Source organism: Trichosurus vulpecula, chromosome 9 (assembly GCF_011100635.1).
Source record: "Trichosurus vulpecula isolate mTriVul1 chromosome 9, mTriVul1.pri, whole genome shotgun sequence".
Taxonomy (NCBI): Eukaryota; Metazoa; Chordata; class Mammalia; order Diprotodontia; family Phalangeridae; genus Trichosurus; species Trichosurus vulpecula.
In genome coordinates, this window is record NC_050581.1 from 147,254,190 (window position 1) to 147,281,133 (window position 26,944).

The 26,944-nt window shown below is 43.9% G+C and overlaps 1 protein-coding gene across 2 annotated transcripts in view; it reads right to left on the minus strand.

The window, feature by feature from the left end:
• Nucleotides 1–26,944, minus strand: part of SLC41A3 (solute carrier family 41 member 3) — a 66,832-nt gene that overhangs the window by 27,456 nt on the left and 12,432 nt on the right. For both annotated transcript variants that reach the window (XR_005009129.1, XM_036738488.1), the window contains exons 2-5: nt 23,478–23,773; nt 15,455–15,562; nt 8,811–8,882; nt 5,452–5,596 (exon numbers count right to left, since the gene is read on the minus strand). Coding sequence is in view for 1 of the 2 variants with exons in the window: in XM_036738488.1 (XP_036594383.1) it covers nt 5,452–5,596; nt 8,811–8,882; nt 15,455–15,562; nt 23,478–23,732 (580 nt within the window). In the remaining variant the exon portion in view is untranslated. The remainder of the gene's footprint in view (nt 1–5,451; nt 5,597–8,810; nt 8,883–15,454; nt 15,563–23,477; nt 23,774–26,944) is intronic.

Below are 26,944 nucleotides of genomic sequence, written 5' to 3' on the forward strand. Positions count from 1 at the left end.
AACCTTCATTTACACCAAAGGCCTCAATGACTGAAAACAGCTTGAAGTGCTGCTGCTGCTGCTGCTGCCACTGACACCAGGGGATTGACCTTTCAACCTCCCCAACCTGGGGAGAATGCCGGATGAATCCGGGTGGACCTTTCAACAGGGATAAAGCTCTAATGTTGGAATTTCAGGCAGGAGAAGTCTTCACTATGCATCCTGCTGTTATCAGTCATTGTACTTCCTGGCTCTCTCCTCGCTAAGCTGCCTACATTCCAGCTATTACCTTCATTTGTCCCCCAAAACAACCCTGGACTCTGCCACAGGCTCTCTCAGCTCTCATAGGTGAGCTTTTATTGTATCTTGCCTGGAAACAGGCCAACATACTTTTTCCTGGCTAATTTACCAAGTCGATGCACCCTTTTACGCATTGTCTTACCCTGTTGTAATGTGAGCTCCAAGAGGGCAGGGTCAGTCTTGTATTTGTATCTCCAGTATTTAACAGTGGCTAGCATACAATAAGTGCTTAATTTTCCTTCCTTCTTTCTTTCAATCTATCATTTAACTATCATCTCTCTATCCATTAATGCCTCCATCCATCTATCATCTATCCATCATCTCTCCACCCATCCCTCTATTATCTTTCTATCATCCATCTCTCTATCTGTCCACTATCTCTCTATCCATCTCTTTATCTACCACTCTATCCATCTATCTTTCCATCTATATCTATTCTTCCATCTATATCTATTCTTCCATCTATATTTATCTACCATCTCTCTATCCATCACCTCTGTCCATCCATCTTTCTATGCATCATCTTTCTATCATCCATCCCTCTATCCATTATCTATCCACCTATCCCTCCATCTATCCATCCCTCTATTTATCCATCATCTCTTTATCCAACCACACCTCTATCTATACCTCTATCCATCCACCTCTTTATCTATATGTCTATTATAGAGGAACCCCCATCTCATCACTAGTTCTAGTATCTCATTTCCTCTAGCTGGTGGGCTTTGAGGGGAATCCTAAAATTTCTTTAATAGAGAAATCAAAGATTCAATAAAGTTCCTTAAATTTAGTCCTATGTTCTTATTATGGATGAAGAAACCAAGGCCCAGAGAGCTGCTGTGACTAACCCAGGGTCATACAGCTACATCCCAGAAGAAAGGGCTCTGTCAAAACAGTCAAAATGTATTCATATGGAATGTTCTGGAAGAGGAAAGCTTATCATAACAGACTCAGGGTGGGAAAGGTGGGGGGAGCAATACTTTTTCCTCAAAGCCAGAGAAAGAAGGCAACTAGATGGCAACAGCATGTTCTGGGACCAACAGAAAAACAAACAAACAAATTTTCTGTTTCACCCAATGGGAAGAAAACCATGGTACTTCCTAATGCCAAGAGAACCCAAGAAAGGGCGTTAGAATTGAGAATGTAAAGGGACCTTAGAATACAGAATGTTGAGGCTGGAAGGGACGTTAGTGATAATCTGGTTCACCTCCTTTGTTTTACAGAGAAGGGGCCTGGGGCTCAGAGATGGCAAAGGCCTTGCTCAAATGAGTGACAGCAAGAACCCAGGCCTACAGCCTCTCAGCCTTGGTGTTCTTTCTACAACATGAGTCTTTTACCCCACAGTGGAATCAGATGATGGATCATTAAGGTGAATGAGGGACATATGGTGACATCCTCAACCTTTGGAGGGTGATGCCAGCGAGGACGACCAAGGACTCTCCTAAGGAGGAGGAATGGTGCCCAAGAAAGACCTGAAATGGATACAACTCACCCAAGGTCACACAGCTACATACCAGGAGGGACCCTATCAGAATAGTCAAATTCTTACCAATCTGGAATGTTCTTGGAAGATGAAAGCTTATCCTAACAGGGTCATAGGGCTGATCCATGTAGGTTTTCCCCTTATTCTCTTGGGGTCTGCCTGTGATTTCCTGCTCTTCCCAGCCTGGGAAGAACATCAGATGGATCCAGGTGGACACAGCAGCATCTGTCTCCCTTGGGATTTCCCTAGGACTTTCCCCCTTCCCCCCCAGAGCACACAGCTAAGCTCATGGCAGGCGCTACAGAATTGAGTATTTTCAATATTTCCCTAGCATTTTTTATGATATTCCTTAAACTTTGCTATTTCCCTCAGAAATCACCAGAGTGCTCTGTATTCAGCTAGTGCTTAACAAATGTTTCCAGAACTGACTGAGCAGGGCTTCAAGCCACAGCGTGAAAGCACTGTACCTAGATAATCACTAAGGGCCCTTCGAGCTCAAACACTAGAATTTTATTATTTTTCTCTGCTCTGCCCCACCCCCCCCTTATTTACTCCCGAAGGGTGAAGGCAAGGCCTGGGTGGGGATCTCAGATTTAGAAATAGCTATTACGGCTGTTTGATTTTCGAAAGGAAGCCCATGCTGCCCTCCAGGGGTGGAACCTGGAATTCATTCTTCCCTAACAAGTAAGTGAAAACCTCCCTGTGCTTCCTAGCATAATGAGCCTACAATTCTTACAACAGAGGAGTTGCACCACCTTATGGTCTCAAGTCTGGCAGAAAGCTAAACAGTTCGGTCCAACTCCCCCTCTATTTTACAGGAGAGGCAATTGAGGCCCTCAGAAGGTCACAACGAATTGGAGGAAGAACTGGGATCAGAACCTAGGTCCCAGAACCACAAGCCCAGTGTTCTTTCCATTCCCCAGAAAGATGAGGATGAGAATGCAAGGCCCCCAGGGGAAGCAGCTCTGGGGGCTGAGGCTAAGAAGTCTGTGACTGGAAGCAGGGCCTTTCCCAAAAAGCTCACTCTCAAACTAACCCAGAACACTGCAGCATCTGGACAGGAGGAGCCTGGGGCATTATGGAATGGGGCAGAGCACAAAGCAAGGGGAGTCCCTCATAGGGCTGATGACAAACTGCCCTGTGAGCCTCAACTAACTTGTACACAACATGTTCAGGTTTACAAATGCCTTTCCTCACAATTACCCTGTGAAGTAGGTAAGTCAAGCATGATCATTCCCATTTTACAGATAAGGAGAGAGGGTCAGAGAGCTAGAATGACTTTTCCCAGAGTGACACAGCTAGCAAATTATAGATCTCCATCTGGAAGAGAACGGAGGTCAGGCTCAGAGAGCGACTTTTCCTTAGTCACACAGCGACTAAATTTATTCAGTCATTTCAGTCACCACGTCTAACCCCTCATGACTCCATTTGGGGTTTTCTTGGCAGAGACACTGGAGTGCTTTGCCATTTCCTTCTCCAGCTCATTTTACAGATGAGGAAACAGAAGCAAACAGGGTTAAATACTTGCCCCAGGTCACACAGCTAGGAAGTGTCTGAGGCCAAAGTTGAACTCGAGAAAATAAATCTTCTTGACTCTAAGGCCACGATTTCCTTCTCCAGTCGATTAAGGCAAACAGAGGTTGAGTGATTTGCCCAGGATCACATAACTAGTAAGGGTCTGAGGCCATATTTGAACTCAAGTCTTCCTGATTCCAGGCCTGACACTCTATCCACCGCACCACCTAGCAGCCACAGCTAGTAAAGTGAAGAATCATAAATCCAGAAAAGGAAGGGGGCCTTAGAGGTTGTCCAGTCCAAACCCCTTTTTTCAGAGATGATAAACTAAAGCCAAGACCACTTGTGACTTGCCCAAGGTCACCTATGTAAAAAGAGTCAGAGCCAGGCTTTGAACATGAGGCCTGTGACTACAAAGCCAGCTCCCCAGGTCCCATCCTGTTTCCTGTGCACTATGATGTCCCCTTCACACCCCCACCAACCCCAATGCTGAAATATTGCTTATGGTGTCTTTTGCTTCATGTCAGAGTACCCAGACTTGTCGAGTCTCTGGGCAAAGGACTTCAGCTGTTACTTTTGGCATAAGAACGAATTGTGAGAGTGACAGCAGAGGAAAAGACCAGGTTCTGCTATTTTCCAGCTGTGTGATCTTGGGTAAGTCTCTTCCCTTTGGGCCTCCATTTTCTTATCTAGAAAATGGTGACTGAAAGACCTGACCTACCCTTGTCACTGAATTGCTTCAAGGAAGAAGCCAAAGTAAGGCTGAGGGCCAGAGATCTTTGCTCCCTCCTGGTGCCTAGAGAAAAAAATGCTACCAGAAATCCTTGCCCACTTCCTGTGATGGATCTCTTAGTGCAAATGAGGGTAGGACCATGGCATGCCCGGCCCCTGAGCTAAACCAGCACCTGGGGAAATGCAGCGAAAACGCTGATGTGGGGGAAGGGGTTCTGGATCTGGTGCTGGGGGACTTGGTTTGAGTCTCCACCTCTCTCCACAGCACCTTGGCTAAGTCACCTAATTCAATGAGCGTCTGAAAGGGAAGCCCTTACTCGGTTTCCTTGTTTGTAGAATGAAAGGATCAGATCAGACAACCTTTAAATCCTAGGGTCCTATATGACAGTAGGCAAAATAAAGGATGGCAGAGTACAGGCACCCCAAAATATGAGCAACAAACAATTTTCTGCTAAAAGACAGAAAACAAAAAAATCAGAATAAAAGCTCCTATTTAAACAGTGTGATCAAATGTTAAGAGTCTGTGGATTCTGATGCTCTCACTGCTTCCGGTAGAAAGAAGATTCTGTTCTTTGCCTTTCCCTAAGACCAGGGAGCCCTAAACAGAGAGAGCATTCCCATTCTCATGTGTTCACGGAATCATTGATTTAGAGCTAAGAAAGGGTCTTAGAAGTCTCATGTCCAAAATGGCCATTTTACAGATGAGGAAACTTTGACCCATACAAGTTAAGTGACTTGCTAGTGTCTGAAGCAGGATTCAAACTTGACTTCCAGACTCCAGACCGTCTTTCCTGACTTGCCTGTCACAGTGCCTGATCTGGCATTGTGAATGCTTCGTACCTTTTGGTCTTAACTGTTTATTTGGTCCATAACTCCCTGTGATAATAAATGTGCCACTGGCGAGGGAAGTACGACAAGCATATTAACAGCTAACACCATATTGGGAAGGGGATGACTAATTGATAGCCAGCAGATGGCAAGAGATATAGACTTAAGTCCCTGAACACCAGACCTTATGAGAACAAGATAAGGATCCAGGACAGGTGGGAAAGTGGGAAGGATGGAGGGACCAGGAGGAAGAAGACACGAAAGATTTTCTCCACTCAAGAGTGCTGGCCTTGCCCCCAGTGGCTTGGCCTGGAATTTCCCCCAAGAGAACCATTCCTTGGGGCTGGAATAGAGAGGACAGAGGTCCTGATGGTGGTAGGGCATATGGAAAAGAGCCTGGTGAAGGAGTGTTTCCCTGCGGCAGGCGGAGCGGTAGTTCAGCTTGGGTGAGGACCAAGGGGGAATGGGGGAATCATCTGGTAGGAGAGGCCTGTCTCTCTGGGCTTTAGGACTCAGCATTCCCAGGGCCTGCAGAAGAAGCACATTCTGTAGGAGAATTCTTGTCTGAAGCCAGCTGGGTAAAGTCATATGCAGAAAATGATAATGGTGCTCACCTAAGAAAAGGGCAGCCATGAAGGCTGTGATCATGCTGCTGGCACACAGGACCCCGACGTGGGACAATTTAAGGTCTTGTCCAGCGATGGCTTCCAGCACAAGGGCAACCACAGCAGCCAGTAGGCCCACAACTGTGGCCTGAACCTGTCGGGGCAGAAATCACAGGTCAGGACTTGTGGTGGGAAGGAGCAAGGGAGAGGGGGAGGAGGGGTGAGATCAGGAAGCAAGAGGGAGCTGGAGGAGGGGGGAGGAGAAGGGCAAAGAAAGAAAAGGGGGCCATAGATTTTTAGATTTTAAATGGATTTCTGGGCTCATCTAGTCTATCCACATCAGTGGGAGGAGGGTAATAAAGGTGGTGAAGAGCCTTGGGTTCATGCCATATAAGGATCTATTAAAGGAATTAGGGATTTTAACTTAGAGAAGAGAGGACTCCGGGGAGACATAACAGCTAGTCCAGTGTTTTCCACTGCACCATGCGGTCTCTCTAGCTTCCTCCTTTTGTTGACAACCTAAAGCATAATCTGACAAATCCCTGAGCCTGAAACATTTCCAATTCTGTTCCTGTCTTTAGGGGAAGGGTTAGACCCTGGCCATTCTGCCCTTCTTTCAGAAGAAGAAACCCCTTCCTAGAGCCATGGCTAGACTCTCCTATTAAAGAAAAGTCCTGGGTGTAGCCTGGGGGTAGGGGAAGGTCACATAAGCATACAGGTATACACAATATAGAGGCACTCAGTGAACAGTGTGCTGGGCTTGAAGTCAGGAAGCATCAAAATCCAGCCTCAGAAACATCCCAGCTGTGTGACCTTTCTGTTTGCCACTGGAGAAGGAAATGGCAAACCACTCCAGTATCTTTGCCAAGAAAACCCCACAGACAGAGGAGGTCCATGGGGCTGCAAAGAGTTGGACATCACTTAATAACAACATACAAAACAGAGTCCAGTGCTCTTGTACACTTACTGGGGACCCTAGCCAGGGATTTCCCCTCCCATTCTCTTCTGTGCCTGGCTTTCTGATTAACCCCCTCTCCCCTTTGGAATGAAGGAAGCTGTCCTGACCCACAGCCCTGACCCCTTCCCTCTCCCTGCCAAAACAGTAAGCCTAATCTCATCGGCAGTTAGATTATAACAATTTGATATAAGAATGTGACCTAGGAATAACGAAAGAGTAGATCTATTTTCTGTTACAAATATGGACTAGATGGTCATAAATATGTCAAGTGTGCTCAAGAGGAAGATTATAACTAGATTGCGGGGAAATGGATATCTAAGGAGCCAAGGTCAAGAAACAAATAATGGTGAGAGGTCCAAGTTTGTTATCATGATTTGAAGCAAGATGGCAGAGTTTTGCTGGGGAAACAAACAAACAAACAAAACTTTGGTATTTAGAGAATGTCAGAGAGATCTGAAAATAGGAAGTCAACGGAGATTTGCTAATGGGATAGAAAATCTGAAAGTGAGAAGCTGAAGAAGAAATTGGATAGTAAAGGAGACCAAAATACGTGTTTAAAGGAATCAACGTGTTCCTCTTTTAGTTATAAAGAGGAAGCTAAATTCAGGGACAAATTATTAAAAGAAATGACTACATTATCAGCTCAAGAATGGGGAGGCCCAGCTTGCTTCACAGAAAGTTCCTGTGTTATTTTGAGTCAAGTAGATGACATATATAGACACTCCAGAACTTTCCCTAGGATTGCGCAGGATCCTTTTTCTAACAAAGGTAGAGGATTAAACCCAGAGGAAGTATACTTCCAACGTATAATTTCAACTAGAGAAACCCCTCAGGAGAAAAAGGAATGCTAAAAAAAGTTTAGGAGCATTGATAGCCTATATTATGCTATCAATAAATTCAAGTATAGATGTCAAAAGATCAACGTCACAAAAGAATTAAAACCAGCCAGCTTTTAAGCAGGTGAAATTATGATGCCACAGGAAAAGTGGCTATGCATGCATAGTGGACACAATATTGAATTATATGATTATATTAAATTTTATTATTTGCTACATGGTATATATTTATATTATTATACATTATCATACATTATAAGGACCAAATGAGATAATATTTGTAAAGTGCTTATATATAATAAGTGCTGTATAAATGTTAGCTATTATTACCTATTATATTTAATATTAATGTGAATTTGGTATACCCTAAATGACTATTCAGGGACTGAGAAACATTTTGGTTACAAGGAGAGATGTAATAACAACTTAAGCAGCCCCTCCCACAGAGACTATGGATACTGTTACTCTAAGAAGGAATAGAATCTTGGGAGAGTCGTAGTTTAGTTGTATTTTGGAGGCGGTTTTAACTGTAATAGCTGGAGAGAGAAAATATTTGAGGCAATAAAAGAAAGCAGTAGGAGAACTTATCGGTCAAAGACTGAGAGAACTGAATTAAACTCTTATGTTCTGGAGAAGGAACCATATGGATAATTCTTGAGTGACTGTCATTCTGAGAGAACTGAATGGCGGGATTATGTTTCCACAGTTGAGTAGAAGTCAGCAGTTACAGTTGATAGAAATGACTCTCACTGTGATCTTTCATATTGTTAATACATTGTTGAAATATTTAAATATACATATATATACATAAATGGCTTAACACTTTTAATAACATTGTATAGACAGTTCCATTGATATTTATTTAAACCAATGAAACTAGGGGGTTTGAGAAAGAGGGAGAGGGAAGAAAGACTAGGGGAAAGAAGTTTATCTGTTTATGTTATAGACTGGAATAAGGATTCAGAACTAATTAATTAACAATATTGTGCATTTCAACTAATTTAGGAGGGAATATCAAACTTATTCCCTAACTTTCTTGGAGCCTGAGATGAGATTAATAAGGTAAAGAAGTCAAGAGCAGCCTGAAGAGTGGAGGTGTGATGTGGTTGTCAACTAATTCCTGACACTCATATAGACTATAAAACCTACTACATGTACATCAATTTTTTCTTGATAAAATGTAATCTTCTTGAGGGCAGGAACATCCTTTAAAATTGTTTTTCTTTGTATCTTCAGAGCCTAGCACAGTGTCTAACATGTAGTGGGTACTTAATAAATGCTGGTTGACTGATTTGACTGAGGCCAGCCCTCCACCCACTACACCATGCCACCTCTCCCCCTCACCATCCCCTGGCCTCCCCAATGGTAGCCTTGTGTCAGTGTCCCAGGGTCTCTTTCTGTGACCACTCCCCACTGAAAAGATTTTTCAATCAGATAGAAGGTGAAATTTATAATTCTTCCTCTGTAACCTGCCCCCACCAAAAAATCCCTAGTTATGACTCTGACAAGTCCTGCCCCCTGGAGCATATGCTTGGCCAATATGACAGGTGATACTGAATTGTGGAGTGGCTTACCTGGATCAGAGCGAGGTTACTACTGATCATTTTTTGCTGCTGCTGAGGGTCATCGATGACCCCAGTGTTAGCCTACAAGCAAAAGAGAAAAAGAAATCAACAGACTGGAACCCAGTGGACATATGTAGTGACTCCCTGCTTCTACTACTCACAGCCCATCTAGGTCCTAAGGCAAGAGGGCACTGGCCTGGCCTAGCAGGGCCTAAGAAAAAACCTTTCCAAGAAGTCTAGAGACCAACCTAATAGATATTAGTTAACTGGTTTTATCACTGTTGGCCAGTTGTTTCAATCATATCTGACTCTTCGTGACCCCATTTGGAGTTTTCTTGGCAAAGATACTGGAGTGGTCTGCAATTTCTTTTCCCAACTCATTTTACAGATGAGGAAACTGAGGCGAAGAGGGTTAAGTGACTTGCCCAGAGTCACACAGCTAGTTAAGTGTCTGGGGCCAGATTTGTACCCTGTGCACTATGGTGCCACCTAGTTGCCCAACTGATTCTATTCCAACTCTTGAGGCCCTTCACAATTTAGCCTGACCCTTCCTCTCTCTGCCATTAATTATAGCTATCATTAACATAGCACTTCAAGGTTTTCCAAGTGCTTTATATTCATCCCCTTATTTGATCTTCATGACAATTCTACGAGGTAGGTGCTATTATGATGCCCCTCGGACAGATGAGGAAACTAAGGCTCAGAAGAGGACACTGACTTTATTGTTCCCCTTCCAGTCTTGCCCTTCTAGCTAGGGTATACATCCCCTCTCTGGGCCTCAGATTTCCCATCCGTAGGATGAAGGGATTTAACCAGGGTTCCCTCCAGATTAAATGATTTACAGCTCTAAGCCTTCCTTGTTGATCCTAAGCCACTCAAATCTTTCTGTCTTAGACACTTATCTATCTGAACTACACAACATGGCACCTTATTATAATTGCTCTTATTCGCTAATTGCTATTTGGGGTTAAGTCTTGCTTCTCTGACTCGACTGAAAGTTTCCTGAAGGCAAGAAAACTTCCTTCTACTTCTGCATCTTCTAAAACATCTGGCAGCACAGTGCCGTGCTCGTGGCAGATGTCAAACGAACACCTGACTGAAAGACACAAGGGTTTTTGGAAGGGAAAGGAACCCTCCTCCATCCCCCCATTCTTCTTCTCTTTCTCCCCCTTTCTAACTTTACTGTGCCACCTCAGGCAGGAAACTGCTTCCTAATTAACGTTCCCATTTCGAGGAGCCTTCTAGAACTTAGCAAGTGCTTTCTTCATGACTAATGGCAAGGGCAGGGCAAGGATTGCTTATTCTTATTGTAGTTATGAGGAAACCGAGGCCCCCGAGGGGCCAAATGACTTGCCCAGAGTTCAATGATGAGTGTCCAGCCTGGGACTCAAACTCTGGTCTTCTTTATCAAAATACAGTAGACAGAGCATCTCACTCAAGCAACATCTTCCCTTTAAATTCAATTTATAAACACCCTTCTCAAATCTGATTCATGAAAGCCCTTCCCCAGCTCTGGCCTTTGTAAATGAGTGGGAATCACCTTTATAACGCCTGTGACAAATGACCCTCCAGCCTCTGCTTGAAGACTGCCAATGGTGGGGACTCCACACCTCTAGAGGGAGCCAATTCCACCTTTAGATAGCTCTCATTGCACAGATTTTTCCTTGTATTGACTTTATATCCATTTGTGATTTCCACCTATTTTTCTTAGTTTTGTCCTCTGGATCTAAGCAAAACCAAGTCTCTCTCTGCTTCATGACTGCCTTTCAAAGATTTGAAGACCTCCAACAGCCTACCACTCATAAGCTTTCTCTTCTACAAGCTAAACATTGCCAGTCCCTTAAATCAGTTCTCTACTTTGTTGAGTCATTTTTCAGTCATGTCTGACTCTCCATGACCCCATTTGGGGTTTTCTTGGCAAAGATACAGGAGTGGTTTGCCATTTCCTTCTCTACCTCATTTTATAGATAAGGAAACTGAGGCAAACGAGGTGAAGTGACTTGCCCAGCTACTAAGTGTCTGAGGCTGGATTTGAACTCAGGAAGTGAGCTTTCCTTACTTTATCCACTGTGCCACCTAGCTGTCCCCCTAAAAAACCCACCAGTTCCTTAAATCAATTCTTTTACAGCACAGTTGTGGTCCCCTCAACATCTTGATTACCTTTCTCTGGGTGGCTCATTATTAAAATGTGGTGTCCAGAGCTGAACAAAACATTTCAGATACTGTTGGAGCACGACAGAGTACAGACTATGTCCTTTTGTTCTGGACACTATGATTTTTGTTAATTCACCCTCAGACTGATTGCATTAGGTTTGTTTTAGCTGCTTCGTTAAACCGCTGGCTCCTCATAAGCTTGTAGTCTAGTGAAACCCTTAGGTCTTTTCCCAGCTCCTTTCTTTTTTTCCCTAAATAACCAATGCTTGTGAGACAGGCAAAGCATTAGTCATCCTCATTTCACAGATGAAGGAACTGAGGCCCAGAAAGGCACTCCTATCTTGTTCTTACGTAGATATTTTGAATCCAAGTGTCCCTCTTAATTCCACGCTCCATGGCCACATAAGAGAGACCTTGGACAAGTCACTTAGCCTCCTTGAGCCTCAGTTTCCTCACTTGTAAAATGAAGGAGTTGGACTAGATGGCCTCTGAGGTCCTTTCCAGCTGTAAACCTATGAGTTATATTAGTTATGATATCTACGAGCAGCCATGTACAAGGGGAAACCAAAGTGGATTACAATGCCCAACTGCTCTAATTCTGACATGCAGTTGGATGGACATTGCTTCCACTCCAACCCAGATCCATCTAGCATATTGCTGCCAGGGTAGTTTTCCTAAAACAGTTCTTTAATCAATATGGTTTGAAGGTCAGGAATAAAAGAGTCTAATGTTTGTAGACTGCTTAGGAGTCTCCCACCTGCAAATTGCAAACACTTTTGTCAAACAGAACACAAGAAGGTGCTGAAAGTGTCAAGCATCTAATGAAAGCATAAAAAAATAAAGTGATTACATCTAAGAACAATGAAATTACTGGTTACAAATGGAGCAGCGACTTCTGAAATCACCTGCCTGTGTACGTCAGACCGTCAACTGCTTAAAAGGCAAACACCTAAAAGACACGGGAGAGAGACAAAGGTGCTTTGTTCAATCACAATCGCTTTAACCCCGCCTATATTAATCAACTGCCATTTCTGAAAAGTGAAAAACAGGGAGAAATAAAGGCACTGACTACAGCCATGTACTAGGGCGATGAAGGGCCTTAAGTCCATGCCATGGAATGGAGAGTGTCTAACCCAGAGAAGAAAAGACTCAGGGGAGATATGTTTGCTGCCTTCAGGTATTTGCAGGGTCATCAGATGGAAGAAGGATCAGACATGTCCTATTTGTCCACAAAAGGAAAAACTGGAAGCAATGGGTAGAAGTTGCAAAGATATTAATTTAGACTTGTTATAAGAAAAAACTTCTTAATAATGAGCATTTTCTAAGTGGCATGGGCACCCTTGGGAATCTTCAGGTTAAAGCTGAGTGACCAGGTCCCGTGTGTGCTATAATGGGAAATCTCTTTCATATCCAGTTTGCACTGGATGGCACTGAAGTCCTTTTTATGCTTCTGTGTTTTATTAGCAACATTTAGTGGATGCAAAAATATTTACCACATTGCGGCTGCCGAAAGAGCCCAGAAATAGCCTTAGCCAGTAAATATTTTGTGATCTCCTTTCCAAGTAGGAAAGAAATAGCAGCCAAGGGCAAGACAAGTTTAGGGTACAAGCTTATTTGCAAAACAGATGATGGTGGAAGATCATGAGCAGCATCACCAAATGCAATGCGGAAAAAACAGCTTAGGAAAAGTCAGGCTTGTAGAGTTTGGTGTGGGACCTGGCTAAGTCGGATCACCCTAGGGACATCTGTAGATGAAAATGGCAGAAAGATTACAAATGGACATGAAAGGAACCAGATTTACCAGACGTTTATAATAATCTGCTTAAAGGAGTGGAACCACTGCATTTGGACTCTACCTCCTCCACGCCCAATGTACTACATGAGGAAGCGTCAATGACATTTAAGATGACGTAGTAAACAAGGGCAGCTTTCCTTAACAACTACACACAGAAGAACACTACACTAGAGGCTAGGGGCCAATGAGGAGGGAACAATATTAAAGACATCCAGAAATAGATTTCCTGGATATACAAAAGAGAGGACGATGCTAAAAGAATAGAAAGGATCACGGGCTATGAGCAATTAACAAAGAGGAAAGTAAAGAGATATCAGCCCGATTTCTCATCTTTAGAAAATCTTCATCAGAATTGTCTACGCACACAACAAAGATGTCCTTGATCAGGAATGTCAAATAGGAGCCAGAGTGGCCAGTGTAGTTTATAATACTCCTGGATGTGGCCCAAACCAGAAGAAAACGTAGTCAGGAATTATTTAACAAAATAAATAAAATATGATGAAATGCAGATAATGTTACATTTTAAAACTAAGTCAATATATGGCCCACAGGTTTAGTGGCCCTGTTTCTATTTGAGTTGGATACCACTAGCCTTTATAAAAGCATGAGAGGTAACAGGCAGGCAGACTTTTGCAGATGATTTTCTAAGGTGGACACACTCTTTTCAGTTGGCCAACTGCCTGAGGGGCGTAGAGAACATAACATTCTCCTGGGTGTACTGTTTACTGATTTTTTAAAAAGCATCTGAGTTATGAGAACAAGATGTGACCTTGAAGTCTTTCTTCAGACAAGGCATCTGTCTCTCCCAGGTGTGTGTTAAAGTGATGGCTGTGACTTCACAAAAGTCCTCCTCTGAATGCTTCATGGACAGCATGGAATGACAGTAGAGAAAAGCTGTCAGTGTCATTGTCAAATAAGGGGGTTGGCCGATGGTCTCCAACATTTTTTTCCGGCTCTAAAGTTACTCCTTCATCAGCAGCTCAGAGCAAGTGACAACACCTCTTGGGTGAAGGATTATGGGACTGAGGGGCTGATTTCCCCTTCCTTTCATTTAGAGAGTACTTTCTGCCTCCTACACTGAACCAGAAAGGCTTTGCATTGGGGCCCAGTGATGGGATGAGGGTCAGTTGTCCAAGGATCAACCTCATTAAGTGCAGAGAGGCTCACCCACCTACACGGCTGCCTGAGAGATGAATTGTTCAGTCACAGTGCAGGTGGGAAGTGTAGGGTCACACTGATCAAATGATGGCTTCATCAAAGAACCAAGAAAATCCTGTCTTCTCATCCTAACCTGTAGAGATGCTCTGAATGAGATGATCTCCCAAGTTTCTTTCAAATCCAATATTATCAGGCTCCAGGCACCTTTTTTCTACCCCTGTGACTTTTTGGATCCTTACCAGCTACTCTGGGGTATCTCTTTCCATTTAGGGAGAGATATATTTTAAAAATTGTCTGTTCTGTTCATCTGTTTGTGTGATGTCAGTTTATAAATTCATGTTAGTGGTAGTGATTTTTTTAAAAAGGGTCTTATGCCTAATGAAGTGATCTCTAAGCATTCCACATCATTGGAATGATGTGGGCTAGAAAATGGCAGGGAGTGTGAGGTTGGTCTCTGTGTCTACAGTCAAATTTTAGGCTTGGACAAAAAAAAAAAGGTTTGGTTCTAGCTTAGTGACCAGTCCATGGCATTGCCTTAGGTGAGTGGCCTTCATGTCATTTTGTAAAAATGTTCAGAATGAAATTTGATCTGTCCAGATCTCCATAGTAAATCAGCCCAGCTTCTGCTCCCCATTCTCATCTAGTCCCCTGCCTCTGATTCTTGTTAGCATTCTGTCCCATACCTAGACCTGTTCTCTTGTTCCCTTTCTTCGTCTGCAGTTCTAACTTTAACTTAGACGAAATGCAGATTATTAGGTGGGAACTAGATCATTTCTGAGCCTGAAGACATAGTAGGAAAGAATTGGCTGTCATTCTTCCCTTCCCAACACCACAGTTTTGTAGGGGTCCAAAAACTAGGGGGTAGGGGAGGGGATGATGTGATACTTGATGGGATGAGAAAAGTGACAAGGAGAAAGAAGTCGCAGAATGAGCTTCAGATCCCTTCTCTCTAACATGAAAGGGATGGACTAGATGATCTTCAATTTTCTTATTAGAAATAGAAGCCCTTGAGAACAAGGACTATCTCATTTTTTATCTCTGTAACCACAGCACTTAGCATGGTGCTTAATGAATGCTCACTGATTGACTTACTCTAGCTCTAAAATTCCAGGATTCCAGCTACTTTTTTCTTCTAAATCAAGGGTTCTTAACTTGGATTCCATGACTTTTTAAAAAAACGTTGATAACTATTGTTCGATATCATTTTTTTCGGTAACACTGACTTTCTTTGTAATCGTACGTATTTCAAAATCTTATTTTGCAAAGGTACCCAGAGATTTCACCAGAGCGCTGAAGAAATGACAGAAACGAGATTAAGAACCCCTGATCTCAAGATTTGTTGCCTATGATTTTGACAGTTTCTACCTTCCCAGCTACTCCCAAGAATCCTACTGGCAATGTCCAGATTCCCTCTGCCAAGGGATCTCCGAAGAAGGGCATTAATGCGAGAGCCAAGGACCGATCACTTGTTTCTTTGAGCCCCAGCAACCTGAGGGCCGATGGAATTTTGTTGCTTCTGGGACAAGAGGCCCAGATGTGAACTTACAGCTGTGGAGAGCCGGCAAGCCAGGGTCATTTCCAAGTTCCCTTTCAAGCCCACAAGGGGAGGCACCAGGGTTAAGAGTTCTTTAATCTCCAGAAACACGTTCCAGTGCTGCCAGGGAAAAAAAGCAAAGAACACATCAATCCACTTATGCATACGGGTAAAATTATTGCCCTACTACGGCAGTATGACACAGTAGCTAGAATGCCAGACTTAGTGTCAGGAAGACCTGGATTCAAATCCTACCTCAGATGCTTCCTAACTATGGCCAAGTCATATAATCGCTATGTGCCTCAGTTTCCTTATCTGCAAAATAAGAGTTGGAACGGATGGCCTCTAAGGTCCCTTCCAACCTGACATTTATGATTCTATGATACTGTAACCTTAAGGATGTCACTTCCCTCCTCTTGAATCCCACTTTCTCCACCTACCTGTAGCATGATACAAATACAATATTGTACCATAAAATGTTATTTTCCCATGCAGCCTCATTTTCTTCCTCCTTCCCCTTTCCCCCAACCAGAATGTTAGAGTTGGAAGAGATCACAAAGGCCAGCTAGTGCAAACTGTACCTGAAAAATGATCCCTCTGGCAAAATACCCTGAGGTTGTCCAGCCTAGACTTCCAGTAACAGGGAACTCATTAGCCCTCAAGGCAGCCCAATCCATTTTTGACCAGGTATCAGTGTTAGGAAATTTCTCTCTCTACAAAGTCTTTATTGTACCTCTTTCAAGGACAGCATTAACCCATGTGACACTTTCAGATCAAATTTCGTTCTAGACATTCACGCAAAATGGAGTCATGGACCCTCAGTCGAGGTCACAGAAGATGGTGTTATACATCTGGGACCAGAACCCCAGGGAGTTCAAACTCTGAGTCCAAACTATGCTCTGATCAACTGATATTTAAACTAGCCAAACTTGCCCCAGAATTGCTGACTACCACCTGAAACAAGAGCTTCCAAGGGGCCAAGGAAAGAATTTAGGCAGTTTCAATCTCAGAGGTCAGCCTCTGCTCGGAGAAAGCACCTCAGATTCCCTAGGTGACCTCAGTGGAAAAAGTTATCAAAAACATCTGCCCAAAATAGAAACTCAATTAGAGCCAGCAGTTTCTCAGCACTTTTAATTAGCAGGTGGATTTCATCCTAAAGGCCTGGCCCTGAGGGAGACGGGCATGAAAAAGGGGCTTCAGGAGATTAAGAGATGATGAAAGCGAACAGTGGAAATAGGTTAAGGGAGAATAATCTGGAGAGGGGAAAAAAAGGCCTTCAGCTTAACCCAGGAAAAGCCAAGGTCAGAGGACTCAGAGAAATCTAAGACCTTTTTCTGTCCCTGAGGTCAAGATTACAGGTTTAAATCTGGAATGGGGCCCGTTAGCTTCCCGTGAAGGCGATCTACATTCCTTCTTGACCACTCTGTAGTGTAGGACACAAGTGACCACCCTCTCTTCCTGGACACTCTCCTCTCTGGATAGTTGTGACATGGCTCTCTCTTGATTTTCCTCCTACTTCTCTGACCTATCGTCCTCTGTCCTCTGTCTCCTTTGCAAATCATTCATATCATACCCTCTAACTGTGGCTACATCTCCATGGTTCTATCCTGGTCTCTCTTCTGTTTTCTCTTTCCTCTCTCTTGGTGAATACGTCACCTCCCCGAGGTCCAATTAGCCTGAGGCAGCTAGGGGACCACAGTTTCTGAACCGTTGGAGTCAGGAAGACCCGATTTCAAATCCTGCCTCAGACACTTATTTGTTATGTGGCCCCAGGTCCTCTGCCTCATTTTCCCCACCTGCAAAATGGGGAAAAAAGCACCTCTCTCCCAGTATTGTTGTGGGGATCAAATGAAGGGATATATATATATATATATATATATATATACACATATATATATATATATATGTAAAGTATTTTGCTAAACCTTAAAGAACTATAAAATGCTACCTGTGACAATCGTCATAATCACCATCATCTCTACAGATGATTCACAACTCTCTAAGTCCATCCTCTCTCCTTCCTCCATCTCAAATACCGGTAACCTCCCTCCCTATCTTGCACTCATTGGTGTTTACTACGTATGTGCGTATTGTTGTTATGGTTGAGTTGCTTCAGTCACGTCCAACTCCCCGTGACCTCATTCGGGGTTTTCTTAGCAAAGATACTGGAGTGATTTCCCATTTCCTTCTCATTTTTTACAGATGAGGAAAACTGAGGCAAACAGGGTTAAAGTGACTCGCCCAGAGTCATGGAGCTTTAGTAAAAGTCTGAGGCCAGATAGGAACTCAGGAAGATGAGTCTTTATCCACTGAACCTCCAAGATGCCCGTGTGTATGTATAGATAGCCTTCTATAGACATATTTAAATATACCTATCGGTGCACACAGCTATACAAATATATATTACACAGACACATAAATATTCACATATACGTGTATATATTTGTACATGCATATCTATGCATGCCACATGTTTGTGTCAGCTAGGCGGTATGTGTGTGTGTGTGTGTGTGTGTATATATATATATAAAAAACACGTATGGATGTGTATATCGGTATACATACAAACAGTCAGATAGGTTGCACAGTGGATAGAGTGCTGGGCCTTGAGTCAGGAAGACCCGATTCAAATCTGACCTCAGACATGTACTAGTTGTATGACCCTGGGTAAGTCACTTAACCCTATGTGCCTTAGTTTCCTCATCTACAAAGTGAGCTAGAGAAGGAAATGGTAAACTACTCCAGTGTCTCTGCCAAGAAAACCCCAAATGGGGCCATGAAGAGTCAGACACGACTGAACAAATACACACACATACATACACACACACACAGAGCTCTCTGATGGGCTTTATGCTCCTTGAAGGCAGGGGCTGTTTTTTTTTTTTGTCTCTGTATCCTTAGCACCAAGAACAGTGCCTGGTACACAGTACGCACTCAATAAAAACTTGGTAAGTGGTTCTGTGAACACACAATTTGAACCCTCTCCCTACTCACATATTGAACTCCAATACTGAAAAACCCAGGAAAAGCCAAGGTCAGAGGACTCAGAGAAATCTAAGACCTTTTTCTGTCCCCAAGGTCAAGATTACAGGCACAGTGTCAGATTTGGAATCGGAATCACCCACCTCAAGCTGGGTGACCCAGAGTGTCACCTCTGTTCACCTGTTTTCTCATCTGTAATGATATATACAGAGATAGAGAGATAGATATACATCTGTACACAATTAACTAGATACCTCTGGGAGTAACACCTGTTATAGGTACAAAACAGAGCTGGAATGCTCAAAGGTCATAACAGGTCTAAGGTGTTCTGTCAACCTTTAAGTATTGTCGTGATATAAACTAGCATCACTGTCCTAGGCCGGCATCAAGCAAATTGGCCATGGGGGTATGGGAGAGAAGCTGAGGGTGGCTTAGGAAAGTCCATCTCCCCTGGAAGAAACAAAACTCAGGGCACTTTTCTTACCGAGTTGGGGTCAAGAGCGGAGCAGACTTCTTATAAGTGGGAAAGCCAAATACAATCAGCGTCCCAAGCTATGGGACACTGTCTAGGCATAGTGGGATGCCATGCCCAAGCTTGCAGATGGCCTTATAGTCAAGATACAAGTAGGCCTGTGGCATAGAATACTGGTGGATTTCTAGGCCCCTGCATGTTGCAGGCTTGGCACTTGGGGAGAGGGTGGTGTCAGCTGGGACCCCATCCTCAGCCACCAAATTGCTGTGGGTTGGCTCCTCTCTGCTCTGTCAGGTAGGGGTGGTTTGTGCAGGGCCTGTGGCCAGAAGGAGAAGCCAGGCCTGCTACAGAGAATGTCACAAATTCTGTGGGCTATGTTAACGTACCAAACAGCAACCCTTCTGTCTGGCATTTAACCGTTTCACCATCTGGATCCAGTGTATCTCCAGGGGCTGACTTAATAACTCTCCCCTCAAGACACTCTATGTCCCGGCCAAACCAGCTCATTTACTATTCCCTGGACAAGCTGTTCCATCCTTCTCTGAGTCTCTTCCTTGACTTTCTCCCACGTCTGGATGGCTCTCCCAACTCATCTCTGCATTTTAGAATCCCTAGCTCCCTCCAAAGCTCAGCTGAAGGGCTGCTTCCTACAAGAAGCCTTCCCCTATTCCCCCTGATTGTTAGAGCTCTGCTCCAATTTGTATTTGAGAGACAGCATGGCGTGGTGATTAGAGGACTAGCCTTGGAGTCAGGAAGATTCGGGTTCAAATCCAGACTTTGTTACGATGCTGATTGTAGGATCCTAGGTAAGTCATTTAACCTTCTTGTGTCCCAGGAAACTCTTTACAATTGTAAATGTACGGGAAAATGTGGATCTGTGCTGGCAGAGGAATTTCCTTATACAGAAATCCACACGCTGCTGATTTTTTTTAAATTTATTTTTTTGTTTTCATATATTTCCCACTCCCAGAAGAAAATCTCCTTGAGGGCCAAGATGACGGCATTTTTGTCTTTGTAGCCCCAACACCTAACACAGCTTCTGATACACAGTGGGAGTTTGATAAATGCTGGCCACATTGAATTGAGTCCAATCAGTCAGGTATCTATTCCCAAAGGGGCACTAGCATCAAAGCCCTGGGGATTTAGGACAAGGGTGGGGGGACTTTCAGTTCCTTACAAAAGTCCAGGGAGTTTGCTTCCTAATGCTACTGAAACCATCTAAGCCTAGGAGCAGGGGGGTCCTGATAAGGTCTTGTCTGTGTGATAGGTATTGCCAGGTCAGCCTTCGAGACCTGGACCAGACCTGCAGGGGGCTTCCCTGCTAAGGGGAGGATTCATTAAAGCTACATTCCAGAAAGGGCCATACATACTTGGACATGGTTTGCCACCAGGCCTGCAAACACCATACCCACGCCGGAAAGTAGAAATGGAAACAGGGCCTGGGAGATGATGGAGCTGAATGTCTCCGGGATGAATCCATTGGGAGACCTGATCATTTCACAGGAGAAGCCTCTCAGCTTTGTCCCTCGGAAGCGGAATTCCATATTTATTTGGGTGATGACCATGATTGGGCCCTTCACCCCATGCCCATGGGAGGAAGCAAGAGGAGAATCGGGCTAGGAAGCAAGGCCACTTTCCCGGAGGTCAGAGTGGATGGGGTCTCTTCCTCCCTCTCCCAGACTGTTTGTTCTTCTCTGCTCCCAAGCGAGAACACTTGGAGTATTCCCACAAGAAACCAGTTCAGGGAAGGGCGTGAGTTCTCTGTCAGGTCTCTGGTCACGGGTTCCGTGCTGCAGCAGAGGGCTTCCCTGAATACCCCGGAATGGGGAGGAAGGAAATCCGAAAGCAAAGAAATAGAGGGAGAAAGGGCCCAGCTCTGAGTTGGCACCCACACTCACAGACTCGTTACGGAGGGCTCACAGTAGTGGTGCCATGAAGGCTACTCCACCTGGGCAGTAGCTGTTTTGTGATAGAAAACCTAACATATAGGAGCCAGTAGGAGAGGCTGCTTTCCTGCTCCGAAGTCCGAGCTTAATTCCCTCCCAGATTCTTCAGGACAAGAGCCCAGCAAGCCCAGTCTACTGTGGCCCTCTGACTTTTGTCTCATTCTCTTTTCCACGGGAAAGGGAAAGTCCTAAGAAGGGGCTGGGAGGTGGGCGGTGATTGTCTCGGTGGCTGGTCTCACGTGGTGCTAACCTCTTCCCTTGGTGGGGAATGTTGAGGAGAAATTTCATCCAAGAGCCAGTTCAGGCCAGCTCTAAATCTTCCTCACTGGACTTTCATGCCAAAGAATCCCAATAGGCCATGAGATGCCAAGAAGATAAAGAATGTCCCTTATGTCCTACTATTCATCTTCTGACTGGTTTGTGAAGGCCTGAGATCAGATGCCAGTGATTTTCTGTTTAGGAGAGTTTGGGCATCTCTCTAGGCCTCAGAATCATTTGTGCTGGTGAAAAATCTCACAGACTTCTCCCACACAGGGGTAATAGGCTGTTTTTCTCAACTCCTAAAATCTTGTACCTTTTTGTACTAGTGTTTCCTCTATCTTGGCATCAGCTGGGCCTAAGAGCTGGCAGGTTGGAGCTAGGAAAGGACATGCCGATCAGTTCTATTGTTTGGTGTCGCCTACTCATTCCAAAGACTGTGTGGAATGGAATGCTCAGCCCTGGCAGGGCCTATCAGAGGAGGCAGGAGGGAACATAATACCAGGGAAGGAGGCTTTGGTGCCTACCTGAGGGGCTGGCCTCAGCTCTGACTTCTTCAGAAAGCACTGCTCTCTACACCCAACCCCTCCATTCACAACAGCTATTTGGGAAATGGGGAGTAACCTATAAATTAAAGGCAAGGGGGCACTACCTTCTCAACCCCACACCCCTTCAGGAAGGAAAACTTATTAATTCCTCAGAGCTACAGGTAAGAAGGTGATTCTAAGGCATCAGATGGCATCTTTAGAGCAGGGAAGGACGCTGATGTTCCCAACGTCTGGTCCTTCCATCCCCTCCCACCTGTCCCCACCAAAAGAAAAAAGAAAAACCGAAACTTTGTAGTAAATATTCATAGCAGAGCAAAACAAATTCCCTCATGGGCTGTGTGTGTGTCCTTCTGTACCTTGAGTCCATGACATCTCTACCAGGAAGCAGGTGGCATCCCTCACCATCAGTCCTCTGGGGTTGTGGCAACTCCCTCATTTTATAGATGAGGAATGATAGGCTCGGAGAAGTTAGGTAATTTGCCCAACACCATACAGTAAGTTTAAGAAGTAGAACCAGGAAAAAAAAAGTAGGGCCAGGATTGGAATATAGCTCCTTTTGCTCCAAATGCAGTGCTTCCTCCACAAAGACCACACTTTCTCCTAAGCAGATCTAAAGATCACTACTTGGAGTGGAGAATTTAGAAGTCTCACCTCCTATAAGCACTAATTTTCCTGTCTTACTCCAAGGAGAGATCCTGATCCCAACTTTGATCTCACAACACCATCCCTTCTTTTGTCCTTTTGTTGCTAGAGTTTCTTTCAAAGCAGGTCACTTGAGACCATGGAGAAGCAGATGTGTGGGCCAGGCCCTATCTTGGAAATCACCCTCCCCAGCACGTTAACCAAGATTATCTTCTCAGCAGGGACCTCGCACTGGACAAAAGGCACCTTTCAGATGGATAGTAAGTGCTTGTTGGTGGATTGGCAATCCTTTAGGCTACCTGGCATCACTGCTTTTCACAACTCCATTATTCCTGGTCCTTTCACAGTCTTAGTTGTTTTGGAGCATTTTATAAAAAAGGAATTGACCTATTTCTTCACTTTATTTGCATCACAGGGGAGCTGAAGATTAGATCAGATTTAGACAAGAGAGACAAGGGAGACAGGGTAAAAGTAAGGAGGGAAAGGGCCCAAACAGCTGGGGGACATCAGGAAAGCCTTCTTGGAGGAGGTGGTCCTTAAGGGTCACTTAGATTTCCTCAATCTACCAATCAATATAAAATTGTTAAGCAGCCAATGAAATTATTACCCATCAAAAAAGGAAGAATGCCTAACCTAAAAAGAGTAGCCATCAATGCAAGCAAGGTCCCTTGGGCCAGTGAAGTTGCTGAATTTGCCTCTAGCACCCACCCATTTCCCAAATCAGTGATCCTTTTCTGTCCTCCTGCCCTGTCCCTCCCAAATGCCTCTCTGGTCTCCTATTTTCATATGGCCTTGATCACAGCTGGTTGTCAACTAATTTCCTAGAAAGCATTGACTAATAGTTTCAGTTATACAGTGATGATGGTGATGATGATGATGGTGAAGAAAGGAAGAAGGAGGAGGAGAAGAAGCAGGCATTTACATAGCACTCTAAAGTCCGTAAACTTTTGCCCAGCACAGTCCCCTATCACATAGTAGGCCTTGAATAAGAGCTCCACTGATTGTAAAGTGCTTTACATATACTATTTTCCCTTCATAATAGTACAGGATATTTTAAAACCCCAAAGAAATTGAACTCTATGTCTTAAGAACAGGTGATTCAGTTGATCTTTGGGCTGGAAGGGCTTCTCCTACATCAGGACCCAATTATGACCCCAAAGGGACTATTTGCCTATTTTTTTTCTTACCTGGATATAATTCAAAAGCATTCCAGCCATGGCCATTCCCACACCTGCAAGCAGAAAGGGGATGAGCACTTGGAGGCCGATGGTCAAAGCCGTTTCTTCCTGAGGCTTTTTGGTATCTAACAGATGTCTCTCCTGGGAGGTCCGTGGCACAGCCTCGCCCACGGGTTGCCCTGGGCTCTCCACTCTGGACAGGGGATGCTCCTCACTTCCCAGCTGCCCTTCCTTCCGCCTCTGTCTTGCCTCCTCTCCTCTCATCTTGGGTCACTTTGATATCACGTCATTCATTCACTCTGAGGCTATAGAAAACAAGGTAAGAAAAGAGGTGTCATAGAAAAGCTACATTGAAGAGGTGAGAGGAAGGAGTGCAGGGCATAAAGGAGTAAAAGAGATGCCCACAGAGTCAGTGACCTGTGCAGGGTCATGGAGGCAGGTGACAGAGCCACCATTGGACCCAGGTCCCCTGATTTCACCGCCAGTGTTTTCTCCAGGACACGATGAGATGTCCAGTCTAGAATCCCCAGAGACCCTTTAATTTGACACTGATGAGACTGCTACTCTCTGTCCAACAATCTCTTATGTTATTAGGAGTGTTGTATGCTTTCCTAAGTCTCCCAATGAATCCTTTCACCAGAGTCCCAAAGCAACCCCAATCTAGGGCCACAGTTCTAACAGGGGCTGGGAAGAGGTTTTAGGAAGTCCCTGAAGTCACATACATACAGTTAAGGAGAATCACAGACCCACAGATGTGGTGCTAGAAGGAGCCTCAGAAGCCCCTTAGTCCAACCCCCTCATTTTAACAAAAGACAAAACTGAGGTCCAGAGATGAAGTGGATAGCTCTAGGTCACAAAGGCAGTGTTGGGGGGGGGGTTGGTGACATTTGAACCCAGGTCTTTTAACTCCAAAGTCAGTTTTGCCCTTTTAAGAATAATAATCATAACCTATATTGGATTGCATGCCATCTTGAGTGGGAATGGGGGAAAGAGAGGGAGGGGGAGAAAATTTGAAACTCAAAAACTTGAGAAACCAAATGTTGTAAACCAAAAATAAAAATTAATTAATTCATTTAAAAAAGAGAATGACAATCATAGCAAGCATTGAATAGTGAAGGAATGAAGTTTGTCTCTGTTAACTCTGAGTTGGCCCCTTCCTGTTCAGACCTCTCATCGACAACTCCCAGGAGCCATCTGTGATGTAACTAACACTTCCCTGCAAGTGAGAAGTGTATTATTATAACTGCAGGGGTTAAATAAATATGGTGTTATAAAAATCAATCAATCACTAAAGTTCTACTAAGCACCTACTATGTGCCAGGTACTGTGGTAGGCTATGAGGATATGAAAAAGAAATAAAACAATAACTACTCTCAATAAAACAATAACTAACACTTCCCTGCAAGTGAGAATTATATTATTATAGCTGCAGGTGTAAAATAAATACAGTATTGTAAAAATCAATCACTAAGGCTCTGCTAAGCACCTACTATGTGCTAGGCACTGTGGTAGGCTCTGAGGATACAGACAAAGAATAAAACAATAACTCCTCTCAAGGACCTAATGATCTAGTAAAGGAAACAAGAAATAAATATATAAGTACATAAAGATTAAATGAACAAGTATAAATGGATACAAAGTAGTTAACTACTTTGGTAGTTGGGGAGGGAGCCAGGAGAAGGGATCAGGAAAGGTTTCACAGAGAAGGTGGTGCCTGAAATTTATCTTCAAGGAAGAGAGAGACTCTATTAGGCAGAAGGGAAATGAGCAGGCATTTCAGGCATGAGCACAGCCTGGGCAAAAGGAGAGAAATGGGAGATGGAATGTTGTGTATGAGAGAGAGAAGGCCAGTTTGGCTTGGTCACTGATGTGGAAAGGGGGTACAGTGTCCACCAGACCTAGAAATGCCACTTGGGGCTAGGTTATGCAAGATTTTCAAAGCTAGACAGAAGAGTCTGTATTTGATCCTGAGGCAACACGGAGCCACTGAAGTTCACTTAGTAGGGGAGTGACATAGTCAGATCTGTGCTTATGGAAAATCACATTGGCAGCTGTGGGAAAAATGAACTGAAATGGGGAGAGACTTGAGGTATAGAAGCCAATAGGAGACCGCTGCATTAATCTAGATAAGGGGTGATGGGTTCCTTAACTAGAATAGTGTCCATGACAGAGTGAGAAAGAATCAAATGTGGAAGTAGAAACTGAGTGAATGAACGATTGGATGGGTGGAGTACATTTGTTAAGATACTCTAATACAACTCCCTGGCCCTTTCTGAGCTAAAGTTTCCACATCTGTGAAATGGGAGGAATAGCCAACGTAACTTTTTCAGCTTTTTCTTTCCATATTCCACTTTTCAAACTTCTGTGCCCCCTCTCTTCTCTGCCTTCTTCCATCTCCAAGTGACTCTCCCCAACCCCCACCTAAATCCCTTAATAAAGTCCTTCCTCTCAAAGCCAAGCTCGTGAAACCATAGCCAACTCCTTCCTCTATCCTCAAAGTGATTGTCACTTTTCAAATGTCTTTTTTCTTGTTCTTGGTTTTTTTTAAGAACTTAATCATCAACAAAGCATAAATCTTTCACTGCACAAAGGGCAAAAAGGAGGACCATACTGGAGTCAGGAAGATCTAAGTTAAAATCCAGCCTCAGATACTTAGCTATGTGGCCCTGGGCAAGTCACTTAACCCTCATTTGCCTCAGTTCCTCATCTGTAAAATGGAGACAGAGTGGAGCAGAAAATGGCAAATCATTCCAGTACTTTTGCCAAGAAAACCCCCTGAATACAGTCTATGGGATCACGTAGAGTCAGACATGACTGAACTACAACTTTGATACCTGAACTTCCGTAACATAGTTTTAAGTAAGATACATTTAATAAAGCAGTAACAACATTACCCTGTTGGTACCTTCTTTTTATTCTTTACATGTATTTGTGATTTATTGATGCTTTTTTTCTCTTTCATTTTTCCTTTTCCTTTTTTTTTTTTTGCAACCCTTCTTTGCTCTTTTTACACTCCTCCTTATGTTAGTTATTTGTATATGTCTTTCCCTCAAGACTGGAGATTACCTGAAAGTAGGGGCTGTGGCCTATTGATCTTTGTATTCCTAGGGCCCCCTACTCCAGTGCCTTATACGTAAATGATAAAACAAACATTTGTTAAATTGCTTTCTATCTCTCACTGGCCATCCACCAGGCCTGGAATGCACTCTTTCCTCCAGGACCTCTAGTTTCTGTCAAGAAGCATCTCAAACACCACCTTCTATATGAAGCCTTTCCTGATCCCAACTGCTAGTGACCTCCCTCGATTCGCTATCCCCATGAATGAGCACAGTGGATTTTCCAAATCTGTCCATCCCTCCTCCAAGCTCTTCTGGCTCCAGCCCCTCTCAGATGAGAACCTTGCCTCATATTTCACTTAAAAAAATAGACCTGCCATTAAGAATTCCCTCTTCTTCCTTCCTCATTTCACTTTCTGC